Source organism: Hakea prostrata, chromosome 4 (genome assembly GCF_041222555.1).
Source record: "Hakea prostrata isolate BN-2017 chromosome 4, UWA_Hpros_2, whole genome shotgun sequence".
NCBI lineage: Eukaryota > Viridiplantae > Streptophyta > Magnoliopsida > Proteales > Proteaceae > Hakea > Hakea prostrata.
In genome coordinates, this window is record NC_142603.1 from 35248006 (window position 1) to 35266829 (window position 18824).

Sequence of the window (18824 nt, forward strand, 5' to 3'; positions counted from 1 at the left end):
AAGTCCACCCATATCATATATAATCCTACCATGAATAAAAGAACAGTAGTATTGTGCCTCTTCATGGTTTTCACTTGTCTTTTTGGAGATACTCTGCCTCCTCATGGTTCTCAATTGTCTTTTGGAAGCCCACAGGTCACCTACTACTATCACAGTTCATGCATCTAGACATACATATATACAGTTATATGAGACGCAAGAGTTACCAAGGGCAATGACCTGAATCACAATCCATGATATATTTATAAATATGAACGCAATATGTTAGCTCTCAGCCCAACATTCTTTCAAACATGTGATAAATGAAATAAATAAATAAACAGTAGAATATATATAGCACATCATATATATAGCACATTTTTGTATATTTTATAGCACATCTTAGGCATGTATTTTTCTTTTTGGGTAAAAATAAGCATGTATCTGAAAGCATATCAAGTTTCTCCATTATTTTGTTATATCCCACAAGGATTGGAAAACACCTTAATTTTACCTTTAGAATCCCATTTCTGTTTCCTAATCTTTCCCCCATCCCATCTAGTTTTTTTTTGGCCTAAAAGCAACTCATAGGATCCCTTGAAATTGTCTGATTATTTGCTTGAAGATTTTGGACAACCCTACATATTAGGGAATTCTTGTAAGAAACTCTAATCCTAAAGTTGAGTTCACATCACAGGGCTAGCCCCTGCCCTCAAAGGGATTTGAACTCTGGCTTCCTAGTTAGAGGTACTGATTTTTTATGAAACCACGTCACATAATTAGAACAAAGTTTTATGCTTATACTTATGATGTAAACTGTTCGAATGCAAATTAATACGTGGCATAATCATAACAATTCGCTGCTGACTGCAACAGCTGCGGCAAATAAAAATCCACTACAATGCCTTGAGTAAAACCTTTTTTCCCATAAGGAAGCAACATTCTTTGGAATCTCACAACTATGATAAAATGAAGACACCAAATAGTAATTGATCAATAAGGAAAGCTAGGTCACAGCTCGCATTCCGATCGCCATGTCCACCTATGCTTCTCACACTGCTCATAATCATAATCCTCCACATCAATGGGTTTTTGACCCCAATCACTCTCAATATCGATGGACGCCATTGCAATTTTGGCAACCACTAGAAACCATAATTGGCTGAACCAATTTTTCAGTAATCCAGCAATTGAGGGAAGACCATGGATACGATATTTTTTTTCTCTTCAAACTTCAGAGTGAAACAAACCCACATACCTTCTTCCTAATTTTTCTTACGAAAGAATTCAACGCCACCCCTGAGTTACTCTAATATTAGTATATTCTCCTGAATCATCCAATTTACCAGTTAGACTTCTATTACATTTAAGGGAAAAAGATGGCAAACAAGAAGAACATAAATGAAAATATGTGTAAGAAGAGAAATCGTAAAAATACATGAACAGAAGAAGAGGAATGACTGCAGACAAAAGAGGTCATCGAAGGGAGGGCATCAATCGCAAACCAGATAAGTAAAATGGTTTTCAACTCCCACATCTCAGTGAATCTACTCCAACGCTCTGCAAGGAATAGGAATAGCAAACAGCTCCCAGCGAATGAGTTGCCCCCATCGAATCACATCTAGGGACATTTATTTTTCTTATTTTTGGCGTGCTCAAGTTTTGATTTGTTTGAAACACATACATATCAAATACCTTTTTTTCTACCATTCCCATTCTAACTCATGCACCTATGGCCTTATTGCATTAAGTGTGATGTTCGTCATCTACACACGCCATTCCATGACCCTAAAAGTCTTAAGCTTTTCAGCATTGATGTTAAGTTTATGCAATCTTACTGTAGATGAACAAAGACAAGCAACACAATATGCTGCAGAACAAACCTTTATAATTATCATATATTTAAGTAAAACCACTTCATTTGGTAGAAGAATTGGCTCTAACTTGTAAAGTCAATATCCATCAATTGGTTTTCTCACAGTTCTTCTACTCCTAGGTGGTATTACCCTGTCTGGGGGCTGAAAATTTGGGGAAGGGCAGTGCAAATCACATTCCTTGGGAGGCTCGTTGTTGCTCCTGCTACTGTATAATTCCTCTCCGCACTTGTGCAGCAATTTGGTTTCTATTCCACCTTCTGTTTTGCTTGCATAGTTCTTGTTAGGATTACTCTTTGGGGCCTCATACAATATTACAGCATGGCCCCCACTCTGCACCAGCATGTCATCCCGATTCTCACCGCGCACTTGAAACATTTCAAGTTTCTCAACCACCTCACTCATGGTAGGCCTCTCTTTGGGGTTTTGACTAAGGCAGTTGTAAGCCAATCTGGCTACCTTCTGAACAGTCTTCACTGAGTACTGGCCTTCCAGTCTGGGGTCCAATATCTTTAGCAGCTTCTTATGGTTCAACAGTGGGCGTGCCCACTCAACCAGGTTGTGTTCCCGGCTTGGCCTGCTTTTATCCATTGCCCGCTGACCAATTAGCATTTCAAGGAGCACAACCCCAAAGCCATATACATCACTTCGAGCTGTTAGGTGGCCTGACAGCAAGTACAGATTGGATCATGAACTAAACTTTCAAAGATGGACTAACAATGAAATAGTTAGTTTAGAGATGACTTACCAGTCATCACATACTCCGGAGCAGCGTATCCGTAGGTACCCATTACTCGGGTAGACACATGGGTCTGGTCTCCCCTTGGACCATCCTTAGCAAGCCCAAAATCTGACAGCTTAGCATTATAATCCTGCAAGGTATGTCTTCAACATTAGTTTAAGTACAAAATGGATAACCAATATATTTGACTTATCTAGAACATATAAAAGGCCTAGCCAGAATTATTATTTTTTTCTTTTGAAAAATCGCAGCCAGTACTGGCATTGATTATCTCCATCTTTATCTGTTGGACTCTATTAAAAGAAAGATACTTCCATAAAGGTCGGATTGGTTCTACTCTATACTGAAACTTCAATCTTCCGTCTTTTTAGTGCACATGCCTTAGTTGGGTGTCTACATGATGCCTAGGCATCCAATCACTTTAGTTGCCTAGGCACACCATCACCTTGGTTGATGCCACTTTGCATCCAGGCCCTCAATGCCTTGGTTCACCAACATGCTGCAACAACTATTGAACAAGCTATAAAATTTTCACATTAAGACAGAATGCAGAAGGTCAAAGCAACATTAAGTTGTATTATGTCTTACTGAATCCAGTAAGATATTTGATGTTTTAAAGTCACGATATATTATAGATCTTTCCGCTCCATGCAGAAAAGCTAGCCCTTTAGCAGCATCCAAAGCTATCTTCATTCTATTCGACCAATTCAATGAGGCACGAACTCCTGTTAAAACAAAAGTAAAAAGGGGGGATCAATAAAAAGGAAAATAAAATCAACACTAAATGGTGTCACTTACTCATTTCAACATTTCTAGTGTCTAGAAAACCAAAAATTCAAACCAAAGATAAATGCGTTTCCTATTGTCTCTGTCACCATGTGGCTGGAAAAGCTTAACTGCCTGCATTGCAGTCGGCATGTCCCACAGCCCAGGCCAGTATGGGCCTTGTACTCCATAGTGAAACCTCATGCTATTTTTTATGTTACAAGGTTACCAACATGTCATTTAAGATTTAAATTCTTACTTTGAAAAAGTTGCTTCTCCAGGCTCCCACAGGCCATATACTCATAGACCAACAGCCTGTGCTCACCCTCACAGCAGTATCCGATGAGTTTGACAAGATTTGGGTGACTGAGTTGTCCAAGATAGTTGACCTCTGCCTGTAAAAACACATCAAACTTGAGGTAAACATGAACCTTGAAATTTACAGTCTGGTGTCAAAGTATCACAGGAAACTTCCACAGCATCCACAGAAAAGCATCACAGAAAACAATTTTTAATCACCACAGTACTCATAGAAACCCTCAGGCCAAACTCCCTGATAGTAACATTAATTTTCTGATGTTTGTATTTATGTCCCATCAGATGGTCCACCCACCAAGTATTTTGAACCAGGCCTGGCCTCTTGAACTGGTTGACCTGTCATCTGGCTCACAGAATAGAAGGGCAACACTTATTTTTCTGACATATTCACTTGATGCATAGGATCTGTATGGGCAAGTGGCAACTTAGCTATTCCAAAATGCTGCTTTTCGAGTCAGAAGAATTTTTTGTATTTCTGTGATCTTCAAGTAATAATTTCTCAACAACTGCTGTATGGTAAAGCTCTTTTTCTTTTCTTTTTTTGAAGGGGGGAAGGGGGGAGGAGGGGGTGGCATGGGTGGGTGGTATGTTTTTGTTAATAGAAAGGGAAAAATGAAAAGAAAGAAATGCAAACTTGACCTCAAACATATTGAAAGCAATGGGAGATCTATAGCAGCTAGGATCAAAACGAATATAATGAAAAAATTGAATATAACTGTACACATATGAAGGGGGGAAAAGAGTATGACTTGAAGAAAAAGACTACGGTTGATTGGAGAGGCCAAACAAGGCAGGCATTCCAAGATCTTCAATGAAATCAGCCCAGAAAACAGATTTTCAGGATAGACTGTAGAAGGATAATTTGAATATTTCCAGTAGTCGGAATTGAATAAAACTTATAGGGATTGGCATGGAGGTCTTAAGGATGGATGTTATGGTGTGAAAATTGGCTAAATCTGATGGCTTGGGTTGAGAGTCCTAAGCTTTTTAAATCTTAGTAGGATTCCAATGGTTAATGGGTGTAATGGACTCAGATGAAGATGTAACTTATAGGGATATGGACCTAATAGGAAGGATCCCTCAAAGTTTGAGTCAAACCCAGTAGTTAGAAAGGTGCAGATCTGATTTGGAAATTTTCATATAGAAGGGAATCCCAAGGCTAAAAGAAGAAAAAAAATCAAATGAGAAGAAAGGAGATGGAGTCTTCTGCCCATTTCAATAGGATTTGAATATTTGCTTGGTTATTTCTACTGTGGAGAAGACCCTTGGTGACAATTTAATTTTCTTTTCAACAAATCTCCTATTTCTGTTCATCCTTTTCGGGGGTTTTACAATAGATGGCACAAGCCTTGCAAGATTCCTAATAGGAGTTTTATACTAACTCAAACTCAAAAAAAGAGAATTCTTGAAAAATTGAACTTTCCTTAACTACTTAAGAGTTCTAAAACAATCTGACTTCTAACTCAAAACCAACTTAATAAATCGGCAACCAATTTAACCTAGTAACATGACCACTTAGTCGCTTGAAAGCAGGCCCAAAATTAAACTAAATTCGTGTACTTTTTAGTACCCCTGTTTTGAGCCCACTGGGAAGTCCCATTAGTAAATAAACCAACGGACAAGTGGCCCAGCCCCTATATGACCCATCCCTAGGTTTATTCTTGGTGAAAACAAGCCCAAAAGGAGACTAGGCCACAAAAATTCTCCCCAACTTGAAAAAATTTGCTCTCGTATTTGGTAATGAGGGGGAAGTAGCATCTGTGTGGCATCCTTGATCATTCCCATGCAAAACCCTGATACTCTAGGGACACCAGGAATGTACTCTTCAACCCGAGGAACTTTCTCTTTAAAGAACCTTGACGGCATGACAAATTCAATATGTTCTTGTTCACAATCAGCAGCCATTTTCTAGGGGTCTTCTTTCATCACAACTTCCATCAGTGAATGGCCTTGATCATGTCTGCAAGCTTCAACAGTAACATCTTCAGATTTTCCCACCTTGACCAACTTAACTTTGCTTCTTCACTAATTTCTTCCATGCGTTGTGGGGAGGTTCTCTGCCCTTGCATGCATTCTCTAGGGCAATCAATCAAACATCAAAATGCTCGGTTGCAGCTTCTCTGCCATAATCTCAGCCATCTCAGCCATAATCTTTTTAAAGTGTTCAAATATTGCTTCAATGGTTGATTTATCCATGCTATTATGCCACTATGATGCAGCTAGGTTGGAGAGTCCCAACAAGGCAGCACACTCCTAATATCTTCAATGAAATCAACACAAAAATCAGACTTTTCAAACTGGGCTATAGAGGGGTATTTTGTGTATATCTAGTAGTTGGATTTAAATGAAACTTTAAAGGATTGGTATGCATGTCCTAAGGATGATATGGTGTGAAATTGGCTAAATATAATGGCTGGTTTTTAGAGTCCTAAGTTTTGTAAGAGTTTGAATCTTAGTAGGACCCATTATGAGGACTTGGATGGAGCTCTAATTTTGGGGGAATATAGATCTAGTGATGTAGCCTCAACCGAATGAGGGCCAATTCTTCTAAGATCTTTAGGAGAATCAACTCATATAGGGTGGAAAGGTTTGGTTTTAAGGGAAAAGGGTTAGGCTAGGATCATATGGCTAAAAGTAATGCGCTCTTAACTAATGTCTAAGGTATCAAGGATACTTAGCTATGGGTGGATCTTAGAGATACAGGGTAAATATTTTAGAGATGAACAACTGAGATCTATAGGTGTTGGAATGGATTGAAACTTAAGAGGGTATATAGGTAAATGATATACGAACGTGATGCCCCCAAGTTTGGTTGGGTTTGGACGGTAAAATTGGAAGGTACGAAAGGTTCTTGATTTGGGGGGTTTTGGTGCATGAAAATTCAAGAAAATATTAGAATCTTGAAATTGGCTGGTTGGAATGGGGTCAAACTAGTACCTAAGGTCACCAAGGTAGAGGGATGATGTGCTTTAAGTGTGGAACAATCTGATGGTTAGATTGTTGGAGATCTGATCTTGAATTTTGAGTGTCTCATGAAGTCCAAAAATTTGATAAAATTCAAGAAAAATAATAAAAAAAGGAATGTCTTAAAGAATGAGAATAGAGTGTACAGTGCCAGGCACCTGAATGAGAGCAGTCTTTTAGAGTAATAGAAAGAATCGAATGACTTCTCAAGGCTGTCTATTCAGCCAAGTACAGATCTACTTTGACTTCGCCAAGAATTCTAGTGTTTTCTCCAACCTTGGACTTACAAATTGAACAACACATTGACGAAGCAACAACAATCGAAAAGGGGATCTCAAACTGAGATTACTTTATTGGTAATCTAAATTGGTGTCTTTCCCATCGAGTGGAGGGGTGTTTATTTATGCATAATAAGCTGGTGTTCTAATCTAAATTGAACACCTAACTAAACTCTATCTCAAAATAGAAACTAAGTGGCCTAGACTAAGACATTCAAATACCAACTTAAATGGGTCTTCACATATCAGAGCTTTACATGCACTAGGACCTTGAAATTGTGGTCCTTTCAATGATTTGAATAAACTAATTAAGGGCCTGTTTGGTTACATGAGTCTGGAGATTTCAAATATCTAGAGATTTCAAATCTGTAGACTTCAAATCTATGGAGTCATAATTTATAAAATTAATTGTTTGGTTAACCGAATACGTGGAATGAAATTTGTGGATTTATCTGTGATTTTTGTGAATGAGAAAATGTTTAGCGTTTTTATAGTAGAGATGAAATCTCGGGATTTCACCCAACAACAACAATAAGCCTTGTCCCAACTAAACGGGGTCGGCTATAAATCTCGGGATTTCACCCGATACCCATAAATCTATAGATTCACGTTTTTAGTGTAAAAAGATGAATCTCTAGATTTCATGAATCTAGAGATTTTCACAACCAAACGGGTATAAATCTTGAATCTAGAGATTTCAATGAAATCTCTGGATTCATATAACCAAACAGGCCCTAAAAGCATTATATTTTTGCGATGTGTATTGAACATCTCTCCCACTGCATCCAGGATGCAGTTACTAATGGGAGGAGGAAACATGCATCTGGCACCAAATGTTTGCTGATGATGTGGTTTTCTTTGCCAAAGCATTGTTTGATCAGATGCAAGTCATAAAAGATTGTTTACATAATTTTAGTGCTGCTATGGTAGCAAAGTCAGTACAGCAAAGACTCGGATTTTATTCTCCAAGAATGTGAATCATGGCCACGGCAGAGAGACTCAAGTGGTTTTACTGAAACAAAGGAAATTGGGCACTACCTTGGAGTGCAAATATGGAATAGGCGTATAAAAAAGGAGAATCATAATCAGATCTTATCCAAGGTTAAAGGCTGACTCTCAAGTTGGAAGGTGAATGCCCTCTCTATGGCAGATGTATTTACACTAGCAAAATCTGTCATTATGTCTATTCCTATCTATTCAATGTGCTCAGGGCCTCTCCCCAAAGGAACTCTCCATGAAGTTCAAAAAGCAGCAGGAAGATTTGTTTGGGGAGATATGCAATACCATCGTAGAAACCACCTCCTTAGCTGGGTAAAATTATGCAACTCTAAAGAAGATGATGGTCTGGGTTGCAAGAGTTTAGTGAAGGTGAATGAGGCTTTTTTAATGAAATTGTCGTGGGTTTATTTAAACCAAAACACCATTATAATCCTTGAAGCTAAGTATGGAAACGTGCAAACAAGAAAACGTTTTTCTACCGCTACACCCAGTGACCCCCATTTGGAAGGCAATGTGCAAGGTGGTGCCAGCAGTCCTCTCAAACTGCAAATTTTCAGTTGGCAATGGTGAGTTGGTATCCTTCTGGGAGGATATTTGGCTTGCACCAGGATGAATCTCATATCAGAAGCCGTTGCAAATATTTCTTAATCCATGAGGAAAGACTTGTTATCATCATATGTGGACGAAAGTAGCAGCTGGAAGAGAGATATGTTCATTCACTTACTTCCTCTAGATACATGTCATTGAATTGAAGAATTCCAACAGCCCAAGGGCCTGAAGGAGGGCGAGACATGCTATTATGGCAGCCCAGCTCTGATGGCTGTTTCTCCAGTAAATCAGCTTATAATGTGTTAACTGAAGAATTATCAAGCCAGGCTAATGGTATCCTGGACGGCAGTGTAGAAGCTGAGAGTGCTGAGTCATACCTGTAGCTTCATATGGTTACTAAGTTCAGATCTTTTGTTAATGAATTCAAGGATGTGGAGAATGCAGCTCAAGAATAATGCCTTCTGCAACTTCCGCATGAATGATTCTGAGAACACGATCCACGTGTTTCGGGAGTGCTCTTTTGCTAGAGGAATTTGGACGCAACTCGCTCCAGAGACATGCCACGATTATTTCTTTGGAAGCGGTTGTGAAGAGTGGATTCACTCAAACATATGGGGGGAAGCGGCAAGATGGCACAAGGGATGGGCTTCCAAGTTTGCTTGCACAGTGTGTATGATATATATAGGGGTGGAGGAATTGGGCATCACACGAAGAGAACTTATCCGACCAGGAATGGAGTGTAAGCCATCACCAAGTATTACAATCAGGTAGAAGCAGCATGGACTACTTGCAGAGAGCCGATAGCTAACCCAGTTGCTTGTCAGTTCACTGGCAGTTGGAAAACCCCAGAAGAATAGTTCAAACGTAACGTGGATGCCGCTACAAGTTACAAAGATAATAACCAGGTGGGCGGTATCTACCATAACTCAGAAAGGACTTTCATGGGTGAGTTTGTTCAATGAGTGCCAAAGAAGAACATCATGAAAGCAGAACTCCAAGCCATATTGGAAGGTGTTCATTTGGCTATGGAAAAGGGATATTACCCTATATGTGGAATCAGACTCTCTTCAGGCAACAAATATTCTAAATCCCAGTGCTCAAGTTCAAGGGACGGTGACGAGACCGGCCCTAGAAATTAAAGAACTAGCTGGAATAAATTGCAACAGAAGGTTCAGCCATGTATACAGAGAATCAAATAGGCTGCTGACTGGACGGCGAAGAGGCCAACATCCGTGGGGTTCTTCTCGCAATACTTTCAGGATCCTCCTCAAGACATAGAGAAGATCCTTCAGGCAGATAAAGGACCAGCTGTTCCTTTTAGTTTCTTTTGGGTTCTTTAAACCCCATTCTGTGTAACCCCCCCCCCCCCCCCCAACCGGAAGAAGAAAAAAAAGCATTATGGAAATACACCTCAGATTAGGCAGAATTACAGAACAACCAGAAAAATCACTAACGATTTAAAGTGTTGCTAGGCAGCAAGCCCTTCAGCTGGGCTTCTAAGGGCAGGTCAGCAAGTCCCAAAGACCTAATTAGGGTCTAGATCAACACCAACTCTTCTCATCCAACCAGGAAAAAAAAAAAATTGTCATTGACTTGGTAGCGATGTGGGAAAAGTAACAGGCGTGCAGCAGCCTTGACCATTCCTAAGCAAACCCTGAGACTGTAGGAACACTAGGAATGAAGTCTTCAACCAGGAGGATGATTCTATCTAGAAAACTATGATGAAAATTAAATATACTCTTGTTCAAAATCAGCAGCAATGCTCTTGGGTTGTTCTTTAATCACAGCTTCCGTTGGTATTGTTGTCTTCATCATGTCTTCATGAACCTCTAGAATACCATCCCCAGCCTCATTATCCTTCTCTTCAAAGATTTGAGGCATTCACTCTATTTATTCGAGAACACTGTGAACTTTGATGGCAGTGCTCTCTGTTACTTCTTTACCTTCCATAATGTCAGCCTTCCTTGCTTTAATCTTTTTCTTTTTAAAGATTAAAGATCTATTCTACCTGTATAACTTTTGTTGTCATAATTTCAAATATAACCTCCTCTTCTTTACGTAAAACAGAATCAGAAACTGGGTCAAAGACATGGTGAATATCGTATAAGGTACTTCACTAGATAAATCATCTGGAGTTTCTTCGAACTTCTTGGCAGTAGTTCTTTGTCTCTATTGTTTTATGCTGCTAGTTAGGCCCTGCATTGTTGTCTTCTACCTATAAAATTTCCTTCATTAAAACATCAAACCCTTTTGACTGTTACGTATAGAGTGCCTCTTCTGCCTCCCCCCCCCCCGGTTAAAAACCTCTTCTGCATTTTAGCTAGTGGGTTCATTTGGAGGTAGAAGGCTTTTTTTTTTTTTTTCCTTTGGCATAAAAGTATACCTATTCCTTCTCAACGTAATAGTTACACCATTAACAAAAAGGCAAGGTCCTCCAATAGTACATTTCCTTCATCGAGATAACATCACACCATACTTCTTTTGAATAGAATTTCATCTTAAGGGGTATAAGGAAGTAGACTCAGAATAGAACTCTTAACTAAACAGATGAAATAGATCCCATTTTCCTACTTCCTACTCATAATTTGGGCCCACCAAAATGGGCCAGTTGAACATTAAATTCATGGAATCAAAAGCCAAATACATATATGATCCATTCCTACACTATTTCTTAGAAGAAAAAAAGAAGCCCAAATTTGTAATGAATCTGCATCAACTTTCCTGATGTTGAGAAAATCTCGACCATGAATTTTATAAAATGAGAGGATCAACACCACTGAATCCACATCCACAAAATATAAGTTTTGGCGGGGTGATGTTCTAGAGCATCTTATAGTCATCTATCACAATCTCTTGATGGTTGTCATGAAACAACATATCATTTGAATTATGATCATGGAGCTTCACAACTGGAATTTGATCATCGATCAATTCTTCACCTATACCCTCATGTACTTAGAAATGATTGTCATGTTCATTGTCCACATCATCTACCACTGTTGGCTCTTCCTCTAAGGCTTCTGGGACATTGCACACTATATAACAAACTGTTTGATATTTGTGCTAGACTCTTGCATATTTGGTCGAAGATCCCCAAGATCTAATTTGGTATCGGACAACCCTTCTTGAAATTCCTTAGCGAAACTGATGTCAACACAGGGACCCCCTGTCCGAAACCCTAACTGGGGCCCCCAGGAAGGATCTAAAAAGCCTCCATAAAGTGGGTGTACCCTATAGGAGGGGTATTTTGGACATTTTAGCTTCTGAATTTAATTTAGAATTTATTTCAGAATTTTGTTAAGTCAGTTTGAGTCTAGTTAGGATTTGTTTTGAGTATTTTATTTTGAGTTAAGTGGTTTGCTTTAGTCTTAAGTTAATTAGCATGTGCTTACAAGATAAAGGATGTTAGTGAGATTCCAATCTAAGGGGTTGAAATCTCGTAGTAATTTGATTCATTTTCTCAAGTGTTGATAACAGTCCAGTTCTATATGTAATGGGACCCTATCGGCAAGGAAATCCCAGTCAGAGTCTTTATTTTCAGATTATAAATAGCCTCTTCATGTAAGTTATTTTCAGTCTTGGATGAATTAATGAATTGAGTGTTTGAGGTTCAGGGTCTCATGTGTGGGTAGGCCTTGGCAGAGTAAAAAGTTTCAAGTTCTTCTTTATCTTCTTCAATTCAGCAACTCAAGAGATCAATGACACGTCCAAGAAGCCATTCCAGCAATCAACCTCCAATCTCCAGTGAGTACAGTAGCCTTCCCACCCTTCACCCTCTCTTGCAAAAACCCTAGAAGCCACCCCCTCCCCCATCAACCGCAGCATCCCCGGCCCCCTCCCCCTCTTGTTTGGCCTAGAAACCCATCTCCACCCCATCACAAATCACCCTTGCCCCCTCCCCTTTAGTTTTCTACGAATCCAGCTCCTTTCCCTAGCCATCGTGACCTTCCCCCACTCACCCTCTACCCCACAGCTAGGATATCCCAAATCCTAGCCTCAGACTCCACCAATCACCCACCACTAGAATCGCATAACACTCTAGACCTCATCCCTACTCTTAGTTTCTCCAAAACAGTCCTATTCCCCTAAGTTCTAAAAAAAACCTGCACTTCATCTTCTTCCTTGAGTTTTGCAGAAATTTTCAGAATTCCAGAAATCTGAATTTTATTGAGTTTATCAATTAGACCCTATTCTAGTTCAGGGAACAACAATAAAAGACAGTTCTGGTCTGCAGAACCAGCGAACCTAGCCCTTCTTTCAACCCTAACTGAAACACTAATTGCCTAAATTTCAAACTTTAAATCTGAGTTTCAAGAACCAATAGAATTCAGATCTGAAAATCATTCTCATCAGGCCTAGGTTGTTCGAATTGCTGGAATTTCCTGGGCAGCCACATTCTAGGAAAATTACAGTTTTATCCCTCACCCAAGATCCATGGTTACATCGGAAACATGCCTAATGAATAATAAGCTCAGAAAATTACATTGTACATAAGAGAAATTTTGGCTCTGATACCACTTGATGTAGCCCTAGATTAAAAATAGAATCAACTACGGCTTGTCTACCAAAATCTTAACCCAAAAAGTAAGGGTTTAGGGCATTAGGATTTTGTGGTTATTTTTGTTGAGGTATACAAGAACACGATATATAGCGGTCGGATGGCAATGGAACTTGGAGAGAACACAGATAATGATATATTGGAATGATCCAAAAGTATAGGACAACTTTGACAGTCAGAATAGATCTAAGTTTGAAATTTAAGTCTTGTGACAAGATAAGTTTGAAATTCAAGTTGTTTTGATTAGTATGACAATAGAAAGTAAATAAAGAATTTAGGGTTGCAGAATTTTGAAGATGAGAAGAAGAATCTTGGGAACTAATGACTGATTTAAAGAACAGGAAGTGGACTGCTTGAAGAAGACCCTTAATCTTGTATAAGAGAGAGAGAGAGAGAGAGAGTGTGGGGTGGGGGAGAAATTAGTCATTATGCCATTATACCTCACTGGTGAGAATAAGCAAAACTCAAAATTCAATTCATTAATTGAGCAATTACATCTTTACTTACAGACACATAGGCTAACATAGTTTCAAACTCAAACTACAACTCAAATTAAAAACTGACTCCAAAATATACTCCTATGCTAAAAAGAAAGGCTTAACCCAATCCCTAACCTATTAGGTAACTTTAACTAGCAATAAGCTGAAATAATGAAGAAAATAGACTCAAAATATAATTCTCACATCTGTAATGAAATAAATCCCGTTTTTCTACTTTCTACCCATATCTTGGGCCCAGGAAAATGGCCAATTACAAATTAAACCATGGAATCAAAAGCTAAATACATATACAATCCAATCCTAGACTATTTATAAGGAAAGAAACCCAATATGGTGATGAATCTAAATATTTTATTAAATTAGAACCTAAATAAAACCCAATTACAACAAAATTAACCTATCCTAACTAGACATTAACCCCATCAACCTAGAAAGGTATCCATTCAACTTGTACCCAAAAATAAGCTTAAAAAAGGTTGGAATAAGGGTGGTATTCACTTGGGCTTGTGCTTCTCGTCAGACAAAAGGACCCTAGTAGCTTTTGAACTCATTGTCCATCTATATAGGTACTGTAGTAGGTTGCTCTCTATTTTGGCGCCTCTCCAATACTCTAATTGTCCATCAATAAAGTGACATACTCATCATCAAAACAGCAAAAGCCCAAGCCCTAACTAAACCCTAACCCTAATTTTGATATAAAACTCGACTTTGACCTATTGAAACTAGCTGTTTAGATCAGATCCTAGTTGAATTATCTTCTAGTTGGTCTTCCACCAAGCTGCAACTACATTAGAAGGTGACGTTGGTTGTGGTGGTAGCAGAGATGATTCATGAATATCAAGTTTGTATCGTGCATATTGTTGATTTAGTTTGCATTTCTGTTTTCTCAAAACTACTTTTTGGTGTTTCACAGAACCATTGCAAAACCATTTCTAGTATATGGTTCAGAAAATACACAAAAAGGGCACTGGGCACCACATGCATGATTTGTTGCATTTATGCCTCCAAAAAGGAAAAAACATCACAAACAATTATTTATAAGATTACCATAGAGATTGAACATTCATTCACCTCACCTTCACCCACCCCAACCCCCAAAAAGTAAATAAATAAATAAACAGTTGAGTGTGGGTCAGTTTCCAAAGTATAAATTGCATTTAATGGATCAACATTTCAAGGGATTTTTTCTTCATCAAGGATATTTCTAGGTCATGTGCCTACAACATGATTAGCATAGCTTTATGCATATTCTTCAACATTTTCTTTTCATCAGTAAAATACTAATACATAATAAATGGAAGAGAGCGGGAAAAATGCCTGATAATCCCAACAAGTAACCAATTAAATAGACCAGATATCCTTCCAAATCAATAATCATTTACTACGAGACAAATTACTCATAATGGAAGAAAGACAACATAGTGAATTGAAGTCACAAAAAATTCAGAGAAGATAAATACCAGCCATTCTCTATCTCCTTGGATCCCCTCTGGGTTAAGCACTTTGATAGCAACTTCTATGGTTTCGTAACCTGGCCTAATGTTTTCATCTATAACTCCTTTGTAGACGATTCCAAACCCACCCTCACCAAGAACTTTATCCGGACGAAAGTTCTTGGTAGCCAATCTCATCTCATCATAGCTAAAGATGTCAACATTATGGTATCCAGGATTCTGACGCAGATCTTTGACATTCTTGGGAACTAAAAAAGTATTTGCAGCCAGTCTATCTGATTTTGCTGGAAATGTTGTGGCTTGGCATATGGCAACTGAAATTCATAGATAATCAGAAATTTGTAAGATGTCAGCCATATTATTTGATACTGCTGCTGCTAGTAATACTGCTGCTACTACTACTATCACTACCATCACATCAAATCTTAATATCATTGCTAAATCCATCTGCAGTCATAACAATGACACTAACATTTCCACCGGGTGGGGTGGGGGGGGGGAAGGAAAGAAAATGCCAATTATACTAAAACCTACACCATTGCCAGAACCAGCTGTCACAGATGAAGTAACTGCCCACGCTTTCAAGAGTGAGGACAATAAGGATTGGAGGTTCCTGGTCCTGGCATAGTCCAATAATTCTTATTTGGATGGACGAAAATAAGGAATCACACAGGAGTTTAGATTAAAACTCTTAAGGAACTCATGACATCCACGGAAAATGCGGGCCAAAACTTCTCCAAAGACTAATTAGAAGTATTAGTTATTCATTAATGCAAGCTATTATTACCAGGTTAGTTGATTTCAGTCACTCGTTAGGTGAATTGCTATCCAGCCCTAACCAGAATCATCTTAAGTGACATAACTTTCAAGTAAAGGTATATCAGTGACCCTTCTAACAGCCTAAACAACATCATTGGATGTGCCATTTCGTATTAATCCTTCCCATTTTCTATAATTTTCAAGTTTGGACAAGACAGACATAAATATATATATATCCATTAAATATGAAAATCTGTTAACCTTTACCAAGAAAAAGAACAATTCGATACCAGTAAAACCATGCCCATGAAAATGACAGAAGCTAGGTACATTGATAAGCAATACCTGCACTCGGAGTTAATTTTTGGTCTTCAATGGTAAGACAGCTCCCCATCAATCCTATTGTGAAGCTACGATATATGGATCTCATTCCCCCATTTCAGATCCAAGTGTCAAACAGAAGAACCAATCTAATCTACTGGATTCACAGCGATATTTTGTCACAATATGTTAAAAGATAGCATCTGGACAAAGCTTCCAAATTTCGATTATCTGATCTGCGTATACTCTTCTTGAGAACCGTCCAACCACTGCAAAAACACTTAGATCCGATAATATTATTGTTGAACACAGACACAGAAGATGGGATCGGGAGCGAATATCCGGCGAGGCCGCCGGTTTCAGTTCAGGGCCCCCAGAGAACCCGGGTTGCAGGATCCAGAAATAGAGTACATTGGATAGATTTTGAATCCAGAAATAGATTCTATTGAAGATATTTTGAACCGAGATAAGATTGGAGAAGGGAAGGGAGAGATCTGCAGCGAGGATTTGTCGTGACTCTTCAATTCAGTCTCTCAGCTCTTTTCCGATTCTCTGACGCCTCCGAAAAGGCCGAACGCACCCGCTGGTCATCTTTTTTTCACTGGAGCCATATAATTCTTACAGAAAAATCCTACGATTTACGTAAATTACAATCATGCCATTACCTTGGAATTTTTTAATAGACTGAATAATTTATCGTGTAGACTTTCATTGGTATCTTTTTTTCTATTAATTTTGTATTGTAACTACTAACTAGTCTTTTCTTTTGACCTTTTCTTTATAAGAATCTATTATATGTGCTTATGTAGTTTTATATTATTCTATTCTTTTATATTAATTTTTATTTTTTGGTTTTACTTATATTTTCATTTTCCGTTTTGTGATTGTTGTACAAGAGGAAGAAATTTGAAAGGAAAAAAAAAAAGATTGATGGCATTTAATGGATTCGTGTAAAAAGAGGGAAAGAAAGGAGAAACACAAAATAATAAATTTCTATTTAAGAGGAAGAAAGAAAAATATAAGAATTAAAAATTAAAAATAAAAATAAATAAATAAAATAAAGAAACACTACATCTTGGAATGGATTTCTATAAAGAGGAAGAAATGGATAGGTTGCAGCTCTATTTATATTGTCTACAGTTGTTCTCTTCTTCAACCATAGAAGAATATTGAACTTGTTGGCTTTTTTCTCTCAATGGAGTTGGCTTTTCTTTTTCTTGGAAGGTGGGGAAATATTGAGGTTGTGTTTGTTGTGAATTCTGGCAGCGTAGATGCATTTAAGTTTGGATCTATATGGATAAGAATGTGGGAACATTTTGTGCTTGTATTCTACTTGAGGTGCAGTATCGATCTCGCCTAACAGAATTATGACTGTAAGTTTGGGGTGTTGGGAAATTACTTTGTTGTTTGTTTGGCAGGATGCAGTGTGAAAACCTCCTTATGGGGGAGTTCAATTGGTTGCTTTGGTGTCTATGTTCCTTTCTTCAAGGTGAATATGTTTTGTGTCTATGTTCCTTTCTTCAAGGTGAATGGTTGTGTGGTTTCAATTATTTCTTGTGATTTTTTTGGGTTATTCAATCATTATTTAATCGTTGACATGGTCTGTTTTTTATATATATTTTATTTATGTTATTTCCCTCTTTTTTTCCCTTCTTTTTTTCTTTTCTAGGTATGTTTACTTAGTTTTCTATGTTTACTTGTTAGGATGTGTGTAAATGGCTATCGGCGAATATGCTAATATAGTTTTTGTTCACAAGGTTGGCTGTGCATAGGAATTGCAAAGAGCCTATTATGGGCTAGGGCATTGGTTCTTGAATTCCAAACTTTTTGGCAGGCCTTCTAAGTTATTGTGGGTTTTTCCCCTTTTTGAGGCAGATTTTTCCTTGGTGTTGGCTAGGTATACTTCTTGGCATGCGTGTTCAATTCCAACCACCGCATTGATACATGGCCCATGCATGTTCCATGTGACGTGTACTATGTTGGGTATATGGGTATATTTTGTATGTAGTTTGTCACATCCCCCAGCTAGTACCCTAATTGCGATACCCGGAGGTATGATTCCACAAGTCCCACGGTAAAGTTAGGGAAATCATATAACCACATAACACACTAACACAATCATGAGCAACGAATAATCAATGTTTAACTTTATTAAGAAATGAATCAAAGAGATAGTCTTGGAAATATAATCAGAGTGTGGAATAACATGATACCAATCAAAAGATCAACTACAGAGTACAACGGAAATAACTCAATAGATCAAATGCGGAATAGTAGATCAAAACTCTTAGCTATTACATCTGGAATAAACTAAGAACATAAAGAAAACTGTTCTATTCATACAACTCTTTCAACTCATATAAAGTATGATCGTATTCATAAAATCTTGTAATCAAAAGCGGTCACACTAGCTCAAAGATAGGACTAATCTCGGTATGCTTCATAGTCACACAAGTGCCCTTCACCGTTATCTTCGTAACACCTAACACCTTGCAAAGAGTACCGGTCACTCGTTGTGGCTTCGATGTCTTGACTTTCGAAGTCATCGGTACCTGCAATAGAATCTAAAAACATATTTGATACAGAAGTTTCCTACCCGACCGGGTCAGACCCTGTCGGGGCTCCACATGCCATGTAGTCAGGACGAATACCGATCAACTTGATCAAGGCGTAACATACGCAGGATTTATAAGGCAGTCACTCTCAATTAGGAAAGTCAACTCAGTAGCCGATCAAGCGGGACCAACGACAAGGAGGCATAATC

At 38.3% G+C, this 18824-nt stretch overlaps 1 protein-coding gene across 1 annotated transcript; it reads right to left on the reverse strand.

Annotated features, from left to right (window-relative positions):
* Nucleotides 1-1566: 1566 nt before the first annotated feature.
* LOC149018737 (putative serine/threonine-protein kinase PBL17) lies at nt 1567-16640 on the reverse strand. The gene is made up of 6 exons (XM_089152900.1): nt 16085-16640; nt 14987-15294; nt 3620-3755; nt 3184-3320; nt 2602-2725; nt 1567-2518 (listed from the first exon to the last, which is right to left on the reverse strand). Exons 1-6 carry the CDS (start codon nt 16167-16169, stop codon nt 1932-1934), a joined length of 1377 nt encoding a protein of 458 aa, XP_089009026.1. The 5' UTR covers nt 16170-16640; the 3' UTR covers nt 1567-1931.
* Nucleotides 16641-18824: the final 2184 nt, after the last annotated feature.